The following is a 14,968-nucleotide window of genomic DNA, read 5'->3' on the forward strand; positions in this document are numbered from 1 at the left end:
GAGGATGCATGTGGTGAATATATTCAGGATACCCCAAATTTAGGGTTCAAGCTTATCAAAGCATACCGCGACAAGTCTTTCTTCGATTTGCTGAGTGATGGTAGGCTATGTTCGCTCTGTGACACTATTATAGTGTACATGATTTCATTGCTAGTCGATATGATGCGTCTTACCAATCACCGGAGTGGCGGGCTTTCAAGTATTCGCGGGTTTATCTTGAGTTTCTCATCTGCCTGACAAGTTGCATCAGGTCTTCAATCAGCATTTCAAGAACCCTATCGAGGAGAGACGCACAAGCTGCTTATCGAGACATTGAACGATCATTGGCGGTCAGGCTGGTCAGGTCAGAGACCATATAATTTGTCTCTATCAGTCATCCAGTCTTCGGGTATGGGGAAATCCAGAATGGTCCACGAAGCCGCACTCTCCGTATTTACGATTCCAATCAATATTCGTGAGGAGCTTGGCCCTGTTCTCGAAAGTGCGCAATATTTCATCGCAAATCTCATATTTTCGATCGATGATGTTAATCTTGCCGCTAGCCTATCCTCCTCCGGACAAGGAGTTTAGCTATTATTTCCAAGGACACCTTATAAAAAGCGATCTTCGGCTGCAGGCAGAGTACGCAATTATATTGGGCGTGCTATTCACAAAGGCTGCCGAACTTCTTGAGAAATCTTTTTTCACATATGAAACAGGAGCAGCGCTAGCATCGGAATGGGCTGATTATCTCAACGAAGGACAGACCGGTACCGAAGTTGGTACGAATAGGAAGAAGTTCCTGGATTCTGTGGTGGATCGGGCATGGCAGGTGATGTCTAGAGGTATTAATAGTTGTTGCCACATGCTGAATTTTCTTGGGAAGCTCCAATTAGCGGAGCTAGGTGTCCCACAACAAAATGAAGGAGTCCAAGAGAAACTTCGCCTCCTCATACCCTGGATGCAGTACTGGTGTCGCAGGTTCATCAAGGCCATCACTGGTAATGATGAGAGAGCAAGAGATGTCAAATGCATTGTTTACTTTGATGACGCTCACCAGCTTACCGAACCTGTCCCACCGCAAAAGAAGAACAATGCAAGGAGTCACTCGCCCCATGATAACCTTGGCACAGTGCTATCTAAGCTGATAGATTTCCCTGTTTCTTTCATTTTTTTATCTTCGAGTCCTCATCTCCAGGAATTCGCTCCCTTTCCCGACAGTCATCCATCGGTTCCCATTGCTCGAGACCTCCCTCCTTTCACCGAGCTTCCGTTCGACATTTTCGTGGGCAAAGTATTTGAAAATTTGGAAAGCCAAAAGAAAAATCGCAGCCTTGAAAACGTGGGCCAAACGGGTGTCATGGTGGGGTTCGGACGTGGCCTGTAAGTGCCTACTATATTTGCGGCAAAATCGGCTAAATTCGTAATAGATGGTATGTCCACCACCAAAACTGGGTGGAGCGGAAAGGATGGCCTGTTATACCGTTCGCCAGAGTCAAACTGATCGCGGAAGGGAACGAAGCGGAAGTATCCCACTCTCTCATTGCTGCTCTGGGGGTTCGCATCGGGATAGTTTTCGACATTATAGCTCAAGCCTCGAGGACTATGGAATCGAAACTCATTGAGTCCCACATGCGCGTTGTTTATGCCATCCCCGAGCACCGCGAGTTTCTTCATGCCGGATCGCCCTCTGAACCTATACTGGCCGAGGCAGCAGCCAGGCATCTGAACGACCCTTCGAATGGCGGTGAAATAGAAATTCAAGGTCCAGAAATTCTGGCTCAAGCTCGTGAGAAGGGACTTCTTTCCAAGGGAAAGCACGGGGAACTCTGCGGTCGACTTCTTGTGACCATTGCACATGATATCGCCGTCCGACAAAAATACTCTTTGCCAGATCTTTATTCACCTGATCCATATTTCCATCGACCTGTCCATGTCCTCGACTTTCTCAAGGCTCTATTTGCGAAGCAATTCGAACCCGTGATATTGGATGCCCACTCAGTGACGGCCAAGGCGGATGTCCCTGATTTGAAAACAGCCTTTGCAAATGCCTACATCTTTTTTTCCCATTTCGCTCTGGCCAAAAATTCTGAAATGCTCTCTGCTCGAAACTTGACGGTAGCTCTGCTGCGTGGCATGGCTCTCCAAGCCAAAGATAATCAGGAGTCGATCGATGCCGTTATCCCTGTTCACATGGGTGACCCAACCAAGTCTATCTCGCCGGAATCGACATCAGCGATTAACTTGAAATTCAAGAATCGGAAAGAGGCCAAACCTTGCCGCGTACTTCGCCAGATCACTGTTCCAGATGAAAAGGTGGCAGTAATATCTATCATCTTCGAGCTCGGAGCCAGGAAGATAGGAGAACCTGGACTTGTGACCATTACTAAAGACATACCTCACAACACTCGCAGCTCTGCAAGCAAATTGCACTGGGACGACCACCATTATGAAATTGTCGCTCACGGTTGCATATCGGAGACTTTCGCAGCGATTCCATCGGCTGTTGAGCCAAAGTACCAGTCTCTCCTCGCGGCTCAGACTATTGTGGAGGACTTTCCTCGGGCAGGAATGGAGGAAAATTTGCGAGCGTTTAAAAACTTAAAACCATTCTTTGATGGCCTTCAAGAGCCAGTGAAATGGGGAAAATGATTGGTTCCAATTGTATGTACATGGTATTGATGTCCAAGATCCTGGAATATGTGTATGACACAGCGAATGATAGCTCATTATCCAGAATGTCCTTTTGAGGTCCATCTGTCCCTTGTGCAGCCGCCGAGCTAATCGCGTCCATCAGCTTCGGCTTTCATTTCCGGTCCCTTATGAGTCCGTGGTGAGTGCTATAAGTGTACTGTTGTCCGCTGGCGATGCCACTGACCGGCTGTGGAGTAAACCTTGCTTCCGGGGGTGGCGAAAGCACTTGACTCCTGATTTTCCTCGACAGCTGAATAAACTATATCATAGCCGAGAAACAAGGAGAACTGACTCTGACCGTGCAGGATCAGTGCCCGAAACAAAGTGGACCTTCGATACAGAAAAACCATAACTGTTGAAAGGAAGTTGTGAAGAATGGAGTAAACACCAGCCCTGCCCCGCACCCAAAGCATTCCTAAGCTAACCAAATAGCATGGCTAGCTAATGCCCTCTTATTCCAATCTCCATCTACGCCAACCTCCAACAGCACACTGCTGATAATCTCGAAGCTTCCCCTCTTTCCACTCCACTCAACAATAAAGATCCATCCTTCTTCGCTATCCGTAAGGACTATCCATTCCGCATCATCGCTTCCTGGCGTCGAGCGACTGGAAATTTTATATGGCGCTAGCTCAATTGCGTTGGCTTTTCCGCCCGAAGTGGGTGTTTGAAATATACTTGTGGCGAAAAAAAGAGTTCCCTGTGACATTTCTTCCTTCGAAAAATCCAGTAAGTACTGCGGCAAGGGTAAGTGAGAGAATTGATCAGAGGGGTTTAGGATGAGTCCATCCGAAGATATGGCAAATGCAGCGAGGTATCCTTTGTATTCCGATGTAGCACCGCGAGTTGTTGCGAATAGGTACGACACGGGTTCCTGCTCTTCGGACCATTGTATATCCTGTTCCGGAGGACGAAGGGGGAAATGTTTTCGAGATAGCCGCAGGGTGTCACCTCTGTAATTGTGTTGGTCTGAGCCTTACGAAGAAGGTCAGGGCACCGGAAACAGGAAGATGAGAGATACGACTACCTGGAGGGAGGATGCTAGCTGATTGGCGGTGCTCAAGATGGTCATCCGCTATCTCGTACACATCCACGAATGAAGCTGGTAATAACCGCGTCCTGATAAGCATGTACCCGCTTGAAGTTTCATCCACCCACTGTGTTCAGTAACCTGCACACGCGATCAATTTCGTTTGAAACACGGGGAAAACATGGGGTATGAAGATAACTCACAGAATACAGATATTTCTCATTAGAAGACGGAATGACGTGCCTAGGGGCGTCTCCTTCGCGCGGTGATTTGTTCTCACTCAGGAACGTCAGCTTTCCCGACAGCCGGTCCAATTTGTACATCCATATTGAGTTTCGACCGCTGTTCTGTCGGTGTCAGGTGGCAAGCTGACTAGAATGAAGTTGAATGACAAACAGATGCGGAACGAAAGCAAAGCCCGCGGTAGTGAACTCTACCGCATGGGAACCATTTCTCTGCTCGCGGATATTTTAGTGTCCTTTCATTGAGCCCTCCACGGATTAAAGACTGAAACTGACCAGGGCGCTCCTCGTCTTGTCCTCGGATGGAAGCTCGTCAGGATCAACATACAGCAGTTGCTGTGCCATCTCCCCGAATCCCTTGCTACTAGGGTCTATTTGGTGGACTTCCCCCGTTGGTCCTCCAACAGAATATATGTGCGAATCTGTTAGGGTGATGTACGAAGATGTCGAAGCTATGATTCACTCAGCAATGCCTCTATTCGGATCAACGTTGGAAATAAAAGCCTGGACTCACTGATAGGAACAATGTTTAGATGCTCCAACGTTGGGTATCGTTCATATGCATCCCATTCATTCCAGTTTATGAGCCATGAACTTAAGGTAGGCGGCCATGCCCACGTTGTTGTGTACAGTCTATCGATCGCGGTGTTCCTCGTGAGATATTGGTGTGGTCCGAAAGCATCTGTTCTCCCTATGACATTCAGTTGACGAGTCTGTGTGTTGAATGCTAGAATGTACAAAAATATAACATTGAACGAGCCTGCCACCAAGTGGAGAAGTGGAACTTGAGTGTCACAAAATCCGCGTGGTCACCACGTGAAGACAAACGTACCAGAAATCAGATAAAGTGTGTTCGGTAGCTTTATACAAGTCTCCGGAACAGCATCTATCATGCTTTGAGCATAATCAGTGCCCTGGACGGGATAAGGCATCGTGGACGCGAAGATGTAAGGTGCGGCCATGAGTGATTGAACGTGTGATTGAACGTATCCCCCACTCCGCATGACTTACACAAACATCCATGATCGTTTGCCTTACAGTGTACAGTAGGTAGGACAGTTATGTAAGGGTCCTGAACTTGATACGTGTTAGATTATGAGTACGGCCGGAATGAAAAATTGATTACCACATTACCTTGCTTGCAAGGTCTCTTGATAGTACTATAGTCCGCTGGCTTACCGCGAATCCCGGTCTGATCGGTTGAGCCACGCACAGCCACTGCACATCTTGCCCATGAATTAATTAATTGTGACTTCCCAGCCGGGAAATTTTTCAATATTCGACTTCAACGTTCATGACGCTCACGTGTCCAGACGAGTAGATTGATCCGCTCTTATAAAGCCCAAGTCGCGGTCTCTAGTTAGCCCTCCAGTTCTCGTACTCCAGAATGTTCTCACGCCTATTCGTGTCGGCTTTCTTATCCTACCTATTGTTGGCCCGTGGTGTGAGTGCCCATCCTGAGTCGAAGACACCGGAGCAGGTCAAGGCGTATCAAGATCTGCAAGCTGCAGCGTACCACTGTGCACCGACAATAGCTAAATATACTGCTGAACGACAAAGGCGATTTGCTGAGCACGTTCTGGGCGGGTCGAGTCCTCAGTATCTCCTTTCCTCGGATAATGGACTCTTTGACAGCGATACATACGAAGATGTCGGACCGCAGAAATTGCTTGCTTGCACTCCGTTCGAAGAGCAGAAGATAAGGAATAATACCTGCGTACTTGGTATGTCCGTCCGTTCGAACCTGTCGTTAGTTTGGCCACGGAATAAATCGGGGCCTTACCGCTGACATGTAGCTTTGTTTTCCAGCGCCCGAAGTCACTGCGGGCCCGTACTACGAAACGGCGGAACACCCAATGCGAACGAACATTGCAGAGTATCAGCCCGGTCTCCTATTCGTGAGTCCGACTTCGTCTCCACGTTGCCCATTATACTCAATTCTCGCCTCGATGCGGCTCCTCTCTTGCTTCATTAATAGTTGATCAATATCGGGGTCATAGACGTGGAGACCTGCGAACCAATTCCGGACGTCCTTGTTGACATCTGGCATGCGAACGCCACGGGACATTACTCTGGCCATCCTGAACCCGCTCCTGAACTAGCTAATGAGGAACCTGTCAAGGAAGGCCGTCGGAAAGGCCTTCTGAGCCCATTCCCCAAGACGAAGTGGGGTGAGACGTTTTGCCGCGGTGCCTATCCCACCGACAAGAACGGTGTGACACAGTTCACGAGCATATTCCCCGGGTATTACACGGGTCGTGCAACTCGTACGTATTTCGCGCGCCCACATTTTTTGCCTCCGGGGCAGTTCAATTAACACCCGCAATCTATTCATCAGATGTTCATGTTAAAGTTTTTCCCAAATGGACCCCTCTCGATAACGGGACGTTTATCGGTGAACGACTCGTTCATGTCGGACAACTGTTCGTCCCGGATGATCTTAACATGGCCGTTGACAAGCTGTGGCCATACAATACAAATCCCATCGCCGAGATTCGCGGCCGGACGCGTAACTGGGAGGATAGTTTGAACATCTTCTGGGATTCTCAGAAGGGCGGGTATCATTCTATATTTGAGACGCACTTACTTGGCGGAGTGTTGCAGCAGGGCGTAATCGGGTATATTACCATGGCCGTGAATATGTCAGCGTCGGTGAGCGATGGATGGCATATTTAGGTTACTATGATGCCTGCGATTCGTCATCAGCATGTTTTTTTTTCTTCCATCTTTGTGTGTTCGTAACACCACTCCCTAGCACCCAATCCAATGTAATCATAGTTAGCATTGAGGTGAGTTCCGTGCCGCTTGTGTGCTGCATGTAACACACCCACAATGCCATCACCAAGCATGTATCCGGAATGTACGATCGAGATTAGCGTTGGAGGATGTTCCTTTTTACACATTTAACTTTGTACACACTTCACCCAATTAACCTTTGACGGTAGCAAGGTCGACTCCATGTTTCCAATGTAGGAAACTGGCTCCACGTTAGTAGAGGCTAGCTTGAATAATACGTGGATTAATTTGGCTACACGTATCTATGGTCATGGGACTCTGAAGTACTGTTATACTGTTATACCTGGTCATGATCTGTAGGGCTCTAGGGCTTTAGCGAGCTTGCCTAGGTCTGGCTAAGGGGAATCTGAGTGCTGTGATGCTTTCACATTATTTTGTCTCCATGCCACCGTTGCATCTGAACATGCATCAAGTAATCATTATTGGGTGGTAGAGCCTACAGGTTGGTGCGATCGGACTTTGTATCGCTACGCTAGTTATCAGGGCTGGAATGAAAAGGTATAGTAAATTCCCATAAACGTACAGTTATACGCTCTGGATGTCTCCTCTCCATGGAAAGGAAAGACCGTCGTAAGAGGGGAAAACAAGAATTAACTAATGGTAAGGGCAGGTTGATGATGTGGGAGCAATAATGTAGAACGAAATAGTGACACGAGCCACAGCAAGCCTAATTGTGTCAACAGAAACCTAACCAATATGCAAATCAGGAGAACCACAAAAGAACTTCTCATACCATGAATGTTGATCCTACTTGCCAAATCTTGCCTCGAATTCTCTCATGACGGCCTCCTTGACGAATTTTTTCGGCGCCCTCCGCCCAGTCCACAACCTCGTTTGCTCGTACCCTAGTTCAAGAAGCACCTCGATACCTTCGACCGTTGACCATGGAGCAGCAAGGGCGCGAGTCGAATTCTCGTAAGTTGAAGAGGAATTCAGTTGTGGATGGGGAAGATGATTGCCGAGTGGGCGAGTGTGGGAGAGCGAAGATAGATTATCGTAGTCGTCCATTTCCACCTTGACGGCGGACATTACCCTCTCGCCTGAAAAGGGTAGAGCATGAGCATGAACAATGCCATTAATACCAGAAGACGGATTCTTGGTCATGGCGGAGATCTTGGTTGCCCTTTGATTGACCTCTTCCACTATTCTTAACAGTGGCGTCATACGGGGTTGATATACCAACTCAACAGCCACACCGCCCGCCGCGCTCAATTCAAGCACGTCCGCTCGAAGTCCAACATCAGGGATGTCACCCACTCTCCCATCATCCTCTCCTTCGATACGTGATGCGGGGATGGTAGAAATTATAAGAGTGGGCATTTCAAGCCATCCAGCCAAATAGGCGTTAGCGACCATTGTACGTGTCATCTCGGCAACGCCTCTTTTGACGTCTTCCCTCGATACTCCCGTGAGTACACCGATCCTCACCGCCGTCCCACTAGCATCGGCTCCCTCGAGCCTTTCGCGCATCTCCCTTGCCAGCGATACGGCCTTATCCCTCGTGCGATTCCACAATAAGATATGCGACACACCAATTTGGTACAGGGCATAGATCGCTGCCCTTGCTGTATCTCCCGCACCGAGAATTAAAGCTGTAGTGCGGCATGTGGGTCCATTGAGGCTTGTGTTGATTTTTCGAGTGAGACACGTGTAAATGGCCACCCAATCCGTGTTCTCGCCTACAATGTGAGTCGCGTTCCCGAATCCGGGCGAATGACACGGTATAAGCATATTGATAGCCCCTATGAGCCGAGCATGGTGTGAAACTCGTTTGCAGAGTGCCATTGCACTGAGCTTGTGTGGAGTCGTGAGAGCTGCACCACCAAAATCCGCCGAAATGATGGCATCTTCAAACTCTTCAAGATTGAACTTGGTGGTTGAGATGGGGGTGAAGGTATGCGGGAGTTTAAGCAATTGGAAGGCCGCACTATGAAGGTGGGGTAAGAGTGAGTGTGCAATAGGGGTTCCAAAGAGATAAAAGGATCGTTGTGGTAGAAGCCCTGTAAGGTAAAGGATTTGCTGGGCCTCGGCATAGGAGAGTTGACCTGGGGAAGTTGGGCTGGGAAGCAGAGGATGTGTAACGGGAGACAAGATGGGGTTAAGGACGCGTGACATTTTCCCCTTGCAAGGATGAGTCAGACCAAAAACAACCGAAGGGAAGAACGGATTTTGCAAACCTCCGGACCCATGTTGATAGCGAGTATAGGGACTGGTTTTGTGAGTACGCTCTCAACGAAGGTTCTCAAGCTAAGATTATCCTCAAGGCGCTTCGCCGTGTTGACAATTTTGACCACGCTGACCCCTAGGTTAACAGCCCGCTCATAAATGGCCTTCGTCTCGGGCCCTGTCCAGGAAATACTGCCGTTCCAGTCATACCACGAGCCGATGACGCGAGAATATCCTCTCTGGCTCACCAGGGACGTGAACATCTCCTGTGGCATGCTCAGTCCAAGATCCACGTACTCGCATGCAAGTTTGAAAGCGAGGACTATTAGACGGTACATTCCCGCACGCGCACGCTCATCAGTAAGATCGGGATACAGACCACCTTGGGACTTGGTCCGCACAGTGTAAAGAATCGGAAGATCGGAGTGTCGCCTGATGGTAGCGATTTGGAAGGCAATGAAAGTTAATTCATGAGAAGCGAGCAAGTCCACACGCAATTCCCAACAGTCGATTCCAATTGAGATTTCATCGACGGTGGGGAAAAGACCGTGGAGAGGTCTGGGAACTTCAGTGGAAGGAAATAGGCGCGTGGAGGAAGTGTATGCAGTCCGGCTGTTGGGCTGATGAGCACATGGTTGGTGTCAATACCATGGATAAATTTGAGGAGGCGGAGAAAAGCGGACTCAACAGGCTTGAGGAGAATGGAAGTCGTTGAAGGATTTGAGGCAGAAAGATTGCCCGAAGTTGAAAAGACGGTTAGCGAAACGAATTCATGTGACGAAATATCATTGTAGTAGCTTTCGCGACGGTCCCATGCTTCCGCCGCAGTTATGCGCAGGTATGGGGGGAACATTGCGCAATTCTCCTCAAGGTAGCGGAGCACAAGGTCCTTTTCCCTCATAACGTGGATGACTGGGCCGCGAGACTGGCCAAATTCCTTGAGAAGCTCTCGGTTCTCCGCGCGTTCAACGACACCACCGCCGCAGGCGATGACCTTATTTGTCGGGTACCGATCGAGAAGCGCGTTGAGCAACTGGGACTCCTTGTTGCGAAAAGAATCCCATCCATGAGTCGAGATGTACGAATAGATGTCCTGCTTTACGTGGGCTGCAAAGATAGTATCTGCGTCAATCGCCTCCCACCCCAAAGCTTTGCTTGCAATCCGGGCAAGCGTTGTCTTGCCCACTGCATAAATGACGACGTCGACGGCAAAAAAATGAAGTTGTTGCGGCTGTCATTTAAAACTCTGCACACGTGATTGCTTAGAGCACAGACCTCCTCTCATCCCCACGAGGATGATGGACGCGTTTTTCGCATGTCGTGGTGATGATGAGCAAACGCGAGACGAAAAAACGCTATTTTCCATTGTGGGCGGCATGAAGGACCAAGGAAGGTCGGGTGCGTGAGTGTAAAGGAACACAAAAAAACCATGTTCAGATTGGGACTTTAAAGTTCAGCGAAGGAGGAGGATCCATCTTCCATGGAACCGGCATTGACATCGGGGTAAAGACACGTGCATTCATCTGGCTACACGTGATGGACTTGATGTGGTCGGCAAATCCTAATCTCTCCCAAGCACGGCGACGGTTTGACCGATCGAATCAGCTGGAGAGATCAGTTAGGTTGTTGGGCCCGGGAATGGGTATCGAACCTTTCCAGCAATTTTCCTGGAATATTGCCGGATTATGTATCATACCCATGAACGTATTTCCGCGAAAAGTTGTTCAAACCTTTATATTATCCTCCATGTGTGTCGTGGCAGATGCTGACCACCACTGTGCATACAAGGACATACTTTTAGCTCCTCCAGATGGTTTGATACTCGGGTGATATAGTGTTGAAATTTGAACTTCTGACGGAAGCGAGTGTGTAACCAATTCTAACGACGTGACGCGGCGCGGTCTGCGCACATTTGATTCATCATTTGTCGGTAGCCGAGCTCAGAAAAACGTCAATATTTTGTTTCACCCAAGCTGACGGAACGCCCGTTGTCACGACAGTCTAGATCTCTATCCGAAATGACTCTCAGTGACAAACTATTGCGAGTAGAGTGAAAAACCATCTGGACGTCCTACACATCCACATTGCCTAGACACGCCCTCTGACTTGGTGCTTTTTTTATCTAAATATTCTCATCATAGACTTGTAGACTCGACGCGCATGATAAGCAGCCGTCGAGCTCGGTTTCTTGGACTTCGAATACCGAAAGCATCTAATTCCGGATTAATTCCACGGGCATGTGCCACATTGCACCGAATCGCAAAGAAGCCTTCGACACACCATCTTTCACCGATCATCCGAACACCCCGCACAACTCTATCGCAAGCAGATCAAGACTACATGGCTGACGAACAACCCACCGCCCAAATCATCGACGGGACTGCCATCGCAAAGTGAGTACTTTCGTCATTGGATCATAATGATCGCCGACTGACTCATTCTTTGAATTATCCTCTGCGTTCCACTTCGTGTCTTGTCGATAATTATTCCTTCCCAGAGCTGTCCGCGATGAGGTCTCGGAGCGCATTGCGTCCCTCCGAGCCAGGTACCCTTCATTTCAATCTCACCTCGTTATTATCCAAGCCGGCGCAAATCCTTCATCTTCAATCTACGTGCGCATGAAGTTGAAGGCAGCTCAAGAGGCGGGCATTAAGACCACTCACGTCCAGCTGGAAGAAGGCGTAAGCGTCGACGAAGTTATCAAACAGGTGACACTGCTCAATGCGGATGAGACGGTCAGCGGGATATTGGTGCAACTACCTCTGGGAGACCATGTCTCTCCTGAGGCGGAGAGAAGGGTCACAGAGGCTATCAGTCCCGAGAAGGATGTCGATGGGTATGCACCTTGCTGTATTATGAGACCTTTAGGCTCTTACATTCGCACTAAAGATTCCACGCGTACAATATTGGCCATCTTTCCTCTCGTGCATCTCAGCCGATCTTTACGCCCTGCACTCCTGATGGCGTGATCCGCCTCATTGACAGCACAGGCGTGCCTATCGCGGGTGCACACGCTGTTGTCCTGGGTCGAAGCGACATCGTTGGTAGTCCTGTCGCCGCCATGCTAAGGAAACGTGATGCCACCGTAACTCAGTGCCACAGTCGGACTAATAATCTCCAGAACCACGTTAGTCGATGGCCCCGTCCCAGTCTGCGGATTTTTACCAATGTTGACTGTGACAATTTTAGATTCATGATGCTGATATACTCGTTGCTGCGATTGGAAAACCAGAATTTGTGAAGGGAGAGTGGATTAAACCAGGCGCTGTCGTCATAGATGTCGGAACGAACTATATACCTGGTGAACCATTTTCCGCTCTTTGTTTATCGGTGTCTTATCTTCCAGTCATGGATAGACTCAACTAAGAAATCTGGCCAACGCCTCGTCGGAGATGTTGACTTTGCTTCAGCATCGAAGGTAGCGGGCCATATCACGCCCGTCCCTGGAGGTGTCGGTCCCATGACAGTCGCTATACTCATGTTTAACACTCTCCGCAGTGCTGAACGGCTTTGGGAGCAGCAAAGGAATAGGAAGATTGTTCCGCTTGAATTAAACCTACTAGAGAAGGTTCCAAGGTCTGTAGGTTGTCCCTTGATGCTGAAACATGTGTGCTCAGATATAGCGGAATATTGTTATATTTTACAGTGACATCGAAATCGCTCAGGCGCAAACACCAAAACTGATCACTCAACTAGCAGAAGAGATCGGCGTCCACCCTTCTGAATTGGAACCATATGGCCCATATAAAGCTAAGGTTTCGCTTTCTATCCTGGATAGGCTTGCAAGCCGAAAAGATGGTAAATATATCATCGTCTCTGGCATCACACCCACACCCCTAGGAGAGGGCAAGTCTACGACAACAATTGGGCTATCCCAGGCACTTGGAGCACATCTAGGGAAGATCGCATTCGCATGCGTTAGGCAGCCTAGCCAGGGCCCCACGTTTGGCATCAAGGGTGGTGCGGCTGGCGGAGGATACAGCCAGGTTATTCCAATGGAAGAGGTGAATATAGGAGGTGTGATAGATGTAATGCTTCTGACAATTATTCGTCCGCAGTTCAACCTACACCTTACTGGAGACATTCATGCCGTAACTGCGGCAAATAATTTGCTCGGTATGGTTACACTAGGTTGCTTTCTCAAAACCTTGGAATTTAGGGCGATTCACCCTTATAGCTGCCGCCCTTGATGCTCGTATGTTCCATGAAGCGACAACCCCCAACAAGTCACTGTATGCACGTCTCGTACCTATCAAAAAGGGAAAACGCGAGTTTGCACCTCTTATGCTCAAGCGTCTGAAGAAGTTGGGTATCGATAAGGTGGATCCGGATGCTCTGACTCCTGAGGAAGCGAACCGCTTTTCTCGCCTTGACGTTGATCCCGAGACCGTCACTTGGAACCGGGTGATCGATGTCAACGATCGGCATTTACGGAAGATTACTGTTGGCCAGAACCCCACGGAGCAGGGTCACACTCGGAGACTGGGTTCGATATCTCAGTTGCCAGTGAATGTATGGCTGTTCTTGCATTGAGCAAGGATCTGAAGGATATGAGAGAAAGGTGAGTTGACGATTTGCATTGCATTATATGGAACTGACGCCGATCTCAATGAATCAGGCTAGGTAATATGGTCGTTGCGACAAGCAAGAATGGAGACCCTGTTACTGCAGATGACATTGGCGTTGGAGGCGCTCTGACTGTGTTGATGAAGGATGCCATTATGCCTAACTTAATGCAATCCCTCGAAGTTCGTCTGACTCATACTAATTTTTTGTGTGCAACGTTAAAGGGTCGGCTTTAGGGAACACCAGTTTTCGTCCACGCTGGTCCTTTCGCGAACATTGCGCACGGTAACTCTTCCATTCTCGCTGACCGCGTAGCTCTGAAACTCGCGGGCACGGACGAAGGCGACGCACCAGAACGACAAGGCTATGTCCTCACGGAGGGTGGTTTCGGAGCTGACATGGGTCTTGAGAAGTTCTGCAACATCAAGTGCCGCGTTAGTGGATTGACTCCCGATGCGGCTGTTATCGTCGCCACAACTCGCGCGCTTAAGATGCACGGAGGTGGACCCGAGGTCACCCCTGGAAAGCCATTGCATGAGGTATATCTCAGGGAAGACCTGGTTATTCTTAAAGATGGTTGCAAGAATTTAAGAAAGCATATTATCAACACCAAGAAATTTGGTCTAAAGGTTATCATTGCCGTGAACAGGTTTGCGTACGTTCCCATTCTCATTGACTCCTTTCTTCCTCCCTTCAATGCTGAGTGTCGTTCTCTAGCTCTGATACCCAGGCCGAACTCGAACTCATTAAAGCGGAGGCTCTCGCGGCGGGTGCGGATGCAGCAGTTGTCAGTAACCACTGGGCCGAAGGTGGCGCTGGAGCTAAGGCTCTTGCTGAGGCTGTCGTTGCTCTTTGCGAAGGTCCATCAAACTTCAAGTTCCTTTACGACCTTAATGAATCTATTGAAGCGAAGATCACCTCGATCTCGAAGAATATTTATGGCGCAGATGGGATTGAGCTGAGCGAGCGTGCCCAAAAGCAAATTGAGACGTATACTAGGCAAGGATATAGCCACTTGCCGAGTAAGTTTGGGGAATATGTTGACGGAAAACGACCCTGAGACTCGGTTCCCTAGTTTGCATGGCGAAAACACAGTACTCGTTCTCTCATGATGCAAAACTTAAAGGTGATCCTGCAGGTAAGGACATGCGCTGGGGACTGGTATTGCCATCACGGTTAAACTATGACTTTAGGGTTCATCGTCCCAATCCGAGAGGTGCGTATGTCTGCAGGTGCTGGCTTCTTCGTGACAATTCTTGGGGTACGTTCGGCGTTCAAGAATGACCTTCACGGTACTGACGCATTGGTGACAGGACGTGCAAACTATGCCTGGTTTGGGCACGCGTCCTGGCTTCTGGGAAGTTGATCTTGATGAAAATGGACGTATCGTTGGCCTTTTCTAGATTATCTACTAATGGATACAGGCAGCTGCGTCTGCCGAATTCCCCAAGTAGGGTTTGACTAGAGTGCTTCGCCAAATCTGCACAGCATGCAC

The 14,968-nt window shown here is 49.0% G+C and overlaps 5 protein-coding genes across 5 annotated transcripts; 3 read left to right on the forward strand and 2 right to left on the reverse strand.

Annotated features, from left to right (window-relative positions):
• Positions 1-162: 162 nt before the first annotated feature.
• EI90DRAFT_3063346 (uncharacterized protein) lies at positions 163-2,812 on the forward strand (the record flags this gene model as incomplete). The annotated part of the gene is made up of 6 exons (XM_039060723.1): positions 163-199; positions 251-481; positions 543-811; positions 866-1,362; positions 1,410-2,613; positions 2,777-2,812. Coding segments are annotated over 6 exons (2,274 nt in total), but the record flags the coding sequence as incomplete, so codon positions are not given.
• On the reverse strand, positions 2,713-5,126 carry EI90DRAFT_2974016 (Lactonase, 7-bladed beta-propeller-domain-containing protein). Its single transcript, XM_039055796.1, has 10 exons — positions 5,072-5,126; positions 4,778-5,022; positions 4,460-4,705; positions 4,222-4,397; positions 4,100-4,158; positions 3,907-4,045; positions 3,832-3,844; positions 3,701-3,775; positions 3,411-3,648; positions 2,713-3,350 (listed from the first exon to the last, which is right to left on the reverse strand). The coding sequence occupies exons 2-10, from the start codon at positions 4,947-4,949 to the stop codon at positions 3,089-3,091; spliced, it is 1,380 nt and encodes a 459-aa protein (XP_038914710.1). The 5' UTR covers positions 4,950-5,022; positions 5,072-5,126; the 3' UTR covers positions 2,713-3,088.
• A 67-nt stretch (positions 5,127-5,193) lies between these two features.
• EI90DRAFT_3063354 (Intradiol ring-cleavage dioxygenase) lies at positions 5,194-6,664 on the forward strand. The gene is made up of 4 exons (XM_039060724.1): positions 5,194-5,669; positions 5,755-5,843; positions 5,924-6,212; positions 6,284-6,664. The coding sequence occupies exons 1-4, from the start codon at positions 5,333-5,335 to the stop codon at positions 6,619-6,621; spliced, it is 1,053 nt and encodes a 350-aa protein (XP_038914711.1). The 5' UTR covers positions 5,194-5,332; the 3' UTR covers positions 6,622-6,664.
• Positions 6,665-7,452: 788 nt separating this feature from the next.
• Positions 7,453-10,573, reverse strand: EI90DRAFT_3063356 (type I 3-dehydroquinase-domain-containing protein). Its single transcript, XM_039060725.1, has 5 exons — positions 10,183-10,573; positions 9,441-10,092; positions 8,919-9,339; positions 7,537-8,862; positions 7,453-7,516 (listed from the first exon to the last, which is right to left on the reverse strand). Exons 1-5 carry the CDS (start codon positions 10,283-10,285, stop codon positions 7,469-7,471), a joined length of 2,550 nt encoding a protein of 849 aa, XP_038914712.1. The 5' UTR covers positions 10,286-10,573; the 3' UTR covers positions 7,453-7,468.
• Positions 10,574-11,247: 674 nt separating this feature from the next.
• On the forward strand, positions 11,248-14,876 carry EI90DRAFT_3125498 (FTHFS-domain-containing protein; the record flags this gene model as incomplete). Its single annotated transcript, XM_039063831.1, has 15 exons — positions 11,248-11,300; positions 11,405-11,743; positions 11,797-12,034; positions 12,097-12,208; positions 12,264-12,483; positions 12,554-12,911; positions 12,966-13,023; positions 13,067-13,419; positions 13,455-13,468; positions 13,526-13,655; positions 13,710-14,128; positions 14,191-14,495; positions 14,549-14,611; positions 14,667-14,734; positions 14,787-14,876. The coding sequence occupies 15 exons, from the start codon at positions 11,248-11,250 to the stop codon at positions 14,874-14,876; spliced, it is 2,820 nt and encodes a 939-aa protein (XP_038914713.1).
• Positions 14,877-14,968: the final 92 nt, after the last annotated feature.

This window comes from Cantharellus anzutake (assembly GCF_015039405.1).
Source record: "Cantharellus anzutake strain C23 chromosome Unknown EI90scaffold_32, whole genome shotgun sequence".
NCBI classification, from domain to species: Eukaryota; Fungi; Basidiomycota; class Agaricomycetes; order Cantharellales; family Hydnaceae; genus Cantharellus; species Cantharellus anzutake.

Bases quoted from the DNA above. Each gene is read 5' to 3' on its own strand.
- EI90DRAFT_2974016 (XM_039055796.1), bottom strand. From the start codon at position 4,949: ATGCGGAGTGGGGGATACGTTCAATCACACGTTCAATCACTCATGGCC. The intron at 4,398-4,459 runs GTGAGTCCAGGC...AGTGAATCATAG, and splicing joins TCTAAACATTGTTCCTATCA to CTTCGACATCTTCGTACATC. The intron at 4,159-4,221 runs GTCAGTTTCAGT...ATCCGCGAGCAG, and splicing joins ACAAGACGAGGAGCGCCCTG to AGAAATGGTTCCCATGCGGT.
- EI90DRAFT_3063354 (XM_039060724.1), top strand. From the start codon at position 5,333: ATGTTCTCACGCCTATTCGTGTCGGCTTTCTTATCCTACCTATTGTTG. The intron at 5,670-5,754 runs GTATGTCCGTCC...TTTGTTTTCCAG, and splicing joins GAATAATACCTGCGTACTTG to CGCCCGAAGTCACTGCGGGC. The intron at 5,844-5,923 runs GTGAGTCCGACT...CTTCATTAATAG, and splicing joins ATCAGCCCGGTCTCCTATTC to TTGATCAATATCGGGGTCAT.
- EI90DRAFT_3063356 (XM_039060725.1), bottom strand. From the start codon at position 10,285: ATGCCGCCCACAATGGAAAATAGCGTTTTTTCGTCTCGCGTTTGCTCA. The intron at 9,340-9,440 runs GTCGATGAAATC...CGCTACCATCAG, and splicing joins TCCACGGTCTTTTCCCCACC to GCGACACTCCGATCTTCCGA. The intron at 8,863-8,918 runs GTTTGCAAAATC...CATCCTTGCAAG, and splicing joins CTATCAACATGGGTCCGGAG to GGGAAAATGTCACGCGTCCT.